Raw genomic sequence first — 6,000 nt, forward strand, 5'->3', positions numbered from 1 at the left:
GGAACCCACTGTGCTGGACTGTCTTCTAGTTCATTAAGCTTAGGTTTCCATGCATGTCGTGATCACCCAGATTATCACCCCAGTCCATAATTGTGGTGGCTAACGGTTGTTCCTCTAGTTTTCCAATAATTTTGTTTAATGTTTGTGGCCAAAAGTATCATCCCCAGAGATTTTTCTCCTTACTGGGTATTCTCAATTGTAATGTGCTTTTGGAGATGATGTCACACAGGTGGGCAAGTGCACTTTCATTTTTTTGGTTTGAGTCATTAGGAGGCCAGAATGGTATATAGGGTCACTTGGAATATTAGAAAGATGTTGGGAAAAGCAATGTCGGTGTAAGTATTATTTAAAACTAAAATGCAGAAGAAATAAAAATTCATTTAGAGCATATCTAGGATGTTAGCAGCTTATAAGCTTAAATCATTAGTTACCTGAACAGGTAAAAGTTTAGCTAGCTTTCTATAGCTCCTTTTTTTAAAAAAAGATTTATTTATTTTAGAGTGAGCAGGTAAGCAGGGGGAGGGGCAGAGGGAGACTATAGCTCCTTTAATTTTTTTTTTAAGATTTTGTTTATTTGAGAGAGAGAGAGCGTGTGTGCACACACAGTTGGGGGAGGGGCAGTGGGGAAGGAAGAGGGAGAGAATCTCAAGCAGACTCCACACTGAGCACAGAGCCGAGTGCGGGGCTCGATCCCACGACCCCGAGATCACAACCTGAGCCGAAACCAAGAGTGTGATATTCAACGGCTGAGCCACCCAGGCGCCCAATCTCCTTCTTTAATTTAGATTCGTTTTTGAAGTTTTGCCTATCTTTCTGATCTCTTTTTTAGCACAGAAACTTATGGGAAGAATCTGTCCTTATATTTTTTATTCTTTCTGCTTTGTTACAGTTCTCTAGGGTTCTCTGGATAGAAGACTTGCAATTTAATAATATCTGTGGGGTGCCTGGGTGGCAGTCAGTTAAGCATCTGAATCTTAGTTTCAGCTCAGGTCCTGATCTCAGGGTCATGAGATCAAGCCCCGAGTCAAGCTCTGTGCTCAGCACGGAGTCATGAGATTCTCTCTCCCTCTCCCTCTGCCCCTCCCACTTGTGCTCTCTCTCGAAATAAATAAATAAATCTTAAAAATATATATATATATCTGTAGTATGTGTAATATTCTGTTCCCTAAAGGCAGTCCCTAAGAAATATTGAGGGGGAAAAAAAAAAAAGAAATATTGAGGGGGCACCTGAGTGGCTCAGTTGGTTAAGCATCTGCCTTCAGCTCAGGTCATGATCCCAGGGTCCTGGGATCAAGGCGCATATTGGACTCCCTGCTCAGTGGGGAGTCTGCTGTCTCTCTCCTTCTGCCCCCCCAAATGTGCTCTCTGTCTCTCAAATAAGTAAATAAAATCTTTTAAAAAAAAGAGAAATATTGAGGAAAACCTGGTTTGTATTTGTTCCTCTCCAGCCTCCAGGAATACACTCATATTCCTTTTCCTTTCCAGCATCCAGGGCTCTCTAAATGTCCATGGCCCGCATCTTTCTCTCATTTTAAAACTTCTTCAGATTCTATTCCCTTGAACACCAAAGGGCTCAAGTTATTGCTTGCCCAAGTTGCTAGTGGCTTAATATGTTCTCTTTCCCAGGTAAAAGAGATAATTTTGTTCTTTTTTTTACTTTGACTCAACTGTTACTTTCCCAGTTATACCTTCCCTAGCAACCATATCCATAACTGCAGCCCTTCCCAATATTACCTGTTTCCCTTTCCTGTTTTAATTTTCCTGTGAGCATTTATGTCATCTAACACACTCTATATGTATGTGTATATGTACATAGGTATGTGCATGTTGTATGTATGCATGCATATATATGTATTTGGTTACTGTCTGTCTCTTACCACTAGAATGTGAGCTTCATGAGGACAGAAAGTTTTGTCTGTTTTGTTCACTGCTAAATCTCCCTGGCACCTAGAATAGCACCTGCCACAAAGTAGACATTCAAGAAATACAAGTTAACTGATCAAACCAAAAGGAATGATTCCTTTGGGGAGAACTACAACATGGAGACAGGCCAGTGGTATAATTTTGACCGTTCTGTACCAGCTACTTTACCTGCTCGTGTTAGTCTGACGTAGAGCAGAATGAGGCTCCCTTTGGCTTTGATGTTGCTCTTCCTGGTCCTAACCTTATCCCTGTCTGAAGCTGAAGAGGCTCAGGAGCCATGTTGGGCTGGCTTTGTATTGGACTTGAGGTGATGGGAATAAAAAGGAGACCCGCAGCAGCCTGCATCTGCATTTGGCACTTGTGTTGCACGGTGTCCAGTGAATGAAGGGGGCGTTTCTGTTTTCCTTTGTCAACTAGTAGCCCATGAGTAACTTTAGACATGGAGCAGCTGTGACTGTAGGGAGGTTACAGGGTTTGGCTTTAATTTCACGTTGCAGCATTTCTGTGCACTTGTTCCAGGATTACTGTGGCATGGCCTGGTCAGTACTAACTCAGAGATTCAAGAATGGCCTCTTTTCATCACATGCAGATGAGCATCGACTCAAGTAAGTAGCTTCCTTTTCTCCCTTAGATTTGGCCTGAAAATGTAGATGGCATATTATAATGAGGGAGAGAGAGCAAGTAAGAGCACAGATGTGATTTTATGCTGAAGGAGAATTTGATTATTTTTGATTTTGGTTTTCTGAGCAATAGGGGCTAAAATAGTGAGCCTAGTTTAGCAAAGTCAATGAAAACCAGGGTCACCACAAGGTTCTCTCTGAGTGGCTTGAAATCAAAAGTGGTGGGTTTTTTAAATTAAAATATGGAACATGCAGAAAGGTAGAAAGAAAAGTAACATAAACCTCACCCAGCCTCAAGAAATGCCAATATTTTGCCAGTTTGGTTTGTCGGTCCTCCCATTTTTGTAAACATTTGTAAAATATCTTAAACATAAACAAAAATAGAAGAGTATCATGAACTCCCGGATGCCTGTCACCCTGTTTCTCTACCAGTGGCTATCAGCTTCTACCCAATTTTGTTGCATCCATTTTCCCACCCTTCTGCCCTCTTTACCGCAGCTGGGTTATTTTGAAGCAAATCCCAGACATCATGTAAGTAGACTTGTAGATACTTCAGCAGGCTCCTTGAAGATAAGGACTCAGAAAAAGAAAAAGGGGGCACCTGAGTGGCTCACTTGGTTAAGCGTCCGACTCTTGATCTTGGCTCAGGTTGTGATTTCAGGGTTGTGAGATTGAGCCCCATATCGGGCTCTGCACTGGGCATGGAGCCGGCTTGAGATTCTCTCTCTTCTTCTCCATCTGCCTCTCCTCTGCCCTCTCTCACTCTCTAAAAAAAAAGAAAAAGAAAAAGAAAACACAGTCACAGTATCATTACTGCGAAATTACCTCACTTTTGTGTAAACAAGATAAAGTAGGCTCAGGTTTGGCTCCACCTAGAGGCCAGGAAGGTGAAGTAGAGAGAGACTGGTCTTTTTTGACATCCAGTGGGAGTATATAGAAAACATTAGAATTCTCTTTTTTTCCTCCTTCTTCTTCAAAAAAATATTGTTTTGTCACACAGATATCAGTGTTTTAAATCAGCTTGGATGTACCAAGTTCTTCATGAAGGATTCCACTTTCCCTATGACTACCCGCACCTGCAGACAGCCCAGCTGGTATATGACCGAGAGGTTCAGTGGACACTGGGAGCCATTCTGTATAAAACACGATTCTTACCACTCAGGTAAAGTGGACTGAACTGGCATCTTGAGATCAGAGGGTGTTGGTTGGTGTCTCAGAATAGGTTTCGTAAGTGACCTTTCTCCCTCAAAAAAGCATCCGAACTAACTCCCTTTATTACTACCCCATGAACTATTACTACTACCCAAGCATGTTGAAACAGAAAGAAGGTTGAGAATATAATCCGGTGTCTCTTCTTTAGCTTTGCAATCTCAGGAATTCAGTTTTATTTGTTTATCCATAATAAATCAGTCTTTAGGATTGAGCTGTTACTTAACCAGTTCGGGACGCCTGGGTGGCTCAGTCGGTTGAGCGGCTGCCTTCGGCTCAGGTCATGATCCCAGAGTCCTGGGATCGAGTCCCACATCGGGCTCCTTGCTCGGCGGGGAGCCTGCTTCTCCCTCTGCCTGCCTCTCCCCCTGCTTGTGTTCTGTCTCTCTGACAAATAAATAAAATCTTTAAAAAAAAAAAGAATTGAGCTGTTACTTAACCAGTTCTAAGATACTGAGTGGTAAACTAAAATAAAACTAAAATGCCATTCTTCAGTTACTGTAGAAAACGTCGGACTAGAGAACTGGGGTAGCTGTGTGTATAGAGCAGTCTTTCCTAATGGCTAGAGTCACTCTAGAGAGCATGTCATTGATTTAGAAGGCTTTTTGGTGGGCCAGAATCAGAACACAGCACATGAGATGCCCTTAGGGGGGGTATTGTCATCAAGCTGTGATAGCCTGATGTCTTGCTCTATGTGCCATAAGATATTTGGGATAGTTTTAGGTTCTCTCTCCCCTGGATTGTTTCAGATAAACTAAAATGAATTTTTAATCTTTGTTGCCTGTTTCTCTAACCTCAGAAGGCAGGCAGCAGAGAGAGGTGAGAGAAGTGGGGAGATAGAGAGTATGCACTCCGGATGAAGGGCTGAGGACTGCCGTGCAGAAATGCTGTACCACCATCTGCCAGTTCTCATTTGTCAGGACAAGCCAGAAGTCCATATGTCATAGGCAGGCGTTCAGTTTGGAGATTCACATTTTAAGAAAACACTGCAGGTCAAACAAACAAAAATGGATCTGGTGTCTGGACCAAAGAGCGGCTTCATTCTATGCACACAGGCGGCTGCACCTTGGCTTACAGGTCTCCTTACTTTTTTCCAGACTACAGTACTACTGACTAGGTGATAGCTTTCTCTAGATATAGCCTAAATCCTCAGGAAGTACAGTCAATTTTTTTTTTCAAAGATTTAGATACACTCTGATGTCTTGATTGGATTTAGGGGCCACCCTATTCTTGTTAGTACCGTATTTACAGACTGGATGTATGTATTTACAGAATGGTATGGGGTCAGTGTTAAGACTAAGGTTATAGACGATCAGTCTTATCTTACTGTTCATTTTTTTGCCTTCTAATTTTGTCCCCAGATCCTGGAGGATGTAGGCCTGTGAGCCTCCCTCTGTAGGCCCTGGCAAAGAAAGTACAGGAGAAATCACATAGCGGCCCTCGGGCTGGAGACATTCTTTAGCTTTGCTTGCCCTGTGGAGCTGGTATCCTAGCATATTTGCATGAATAGAATAAATGAGATAACACTGCTGGCCTTTTAAATCAACATAACTGTTTCTCTTTGAAATTAACATGACTTTCCACCTTCCAACTCTTCCTAGGGATCTGCGGCAAGAAGGTGTTCGGCAGGCCCATGGTAGCTGGTTCCGCCTCTCCTTTGTCTACAACCACTATCTCTTCTTCGCCTGTATCCTGGTGGTGCTGCTGGCCATCATCCTGTACCTTCTGCGGCTACGCCGAATTCACCACCGACAAACTCGAACCTCGGCTCCACTGGACTTGCTGTGGATTGAGGAGGTGGTGCCCATGATTGGGGTACAGGTAGGGCCGTGAGGCCGGACAAGGACTTGGGAAGCTTGAATACCCCAGAGTTGCTGCCCACTGAGTTCCACCACTTTCTTGTACTGGCCTCAGATGCTGCTTTGCCTGACCTTGGGATCTTTGGCCTTGGAATTTCTACCTTAATATCTACTTTAATTCCTTTTCAATATCTAGGTCCTCTTCTCTGAGAGAAGCTGTAATTTAGTCTGTGAAGAACTAAATAATGAGAGTTTGGTGCTAACAAAGAGGACCAACCGTAGTCCAGTTGAAGCATGCTCCTACCCCTTTATCCGAAAGGTCTAGTGTGTTCCTGGCATCTAGATTTTTCTCCCCTTGCTAAAGCATGAAGTTTGGCATTGGGCAAACTGGAAGCCTGGTTATAACCAAACTGGAGCATCTGATAACAAAGCCGAAGACATTCCAGCAA

At 43.1% G+C, this 6,000-nt stretch overlaps 1 protein-coding gene across 1 annotated transcript in view; it reads left to right on the top strand.

The window, feature by feature from the left end:
• ENTPD7 (ectonucleoside triphosphate diphosphohydrolase 7) overlaps positions 1 to 5,612 on the top strand; it is a gene marked incomplete at its 5' end in the record, with an annotated part of 33,791 nt that extends 28,179 nt beyond the window's left edge. The window contains 3 exons of the mRNA XM_021699807.1: positions 2,443 to 2,528; positions 3,544 to 3,705; positions 5,354 to 5,612. Coding sequence (XP_021555482.1) covers positions 2,443 to 2,528; positions 3,544 to 3,705; positions 5,354 to 5,585 — 480 coding nt within the window. The remainder of the gene's footprint in view (positions 1 to 2,442; positions 2,529 to 3,543; positions 3,706 to 5,353) is intronic.
• Between the last annotated feature and the right edge of the window lie 388 nt (positions 5,613 to 6,000).

This window comes from Neomonachus schauinslandi, chromosome 6 (assembly GCF_002201575.2).
Source record: "Neomonachus schauinslandi chromosome 6, ASM220157v2, whole genome shotgun sequence".
Classification (NCBI taxonomy): domain Eukaryota; kingdom Metazoa; phylum Chordata; class Mammalia; order Carnivora; family Phocidae; genus Neomonachus; species Neomonachus schauinslandi.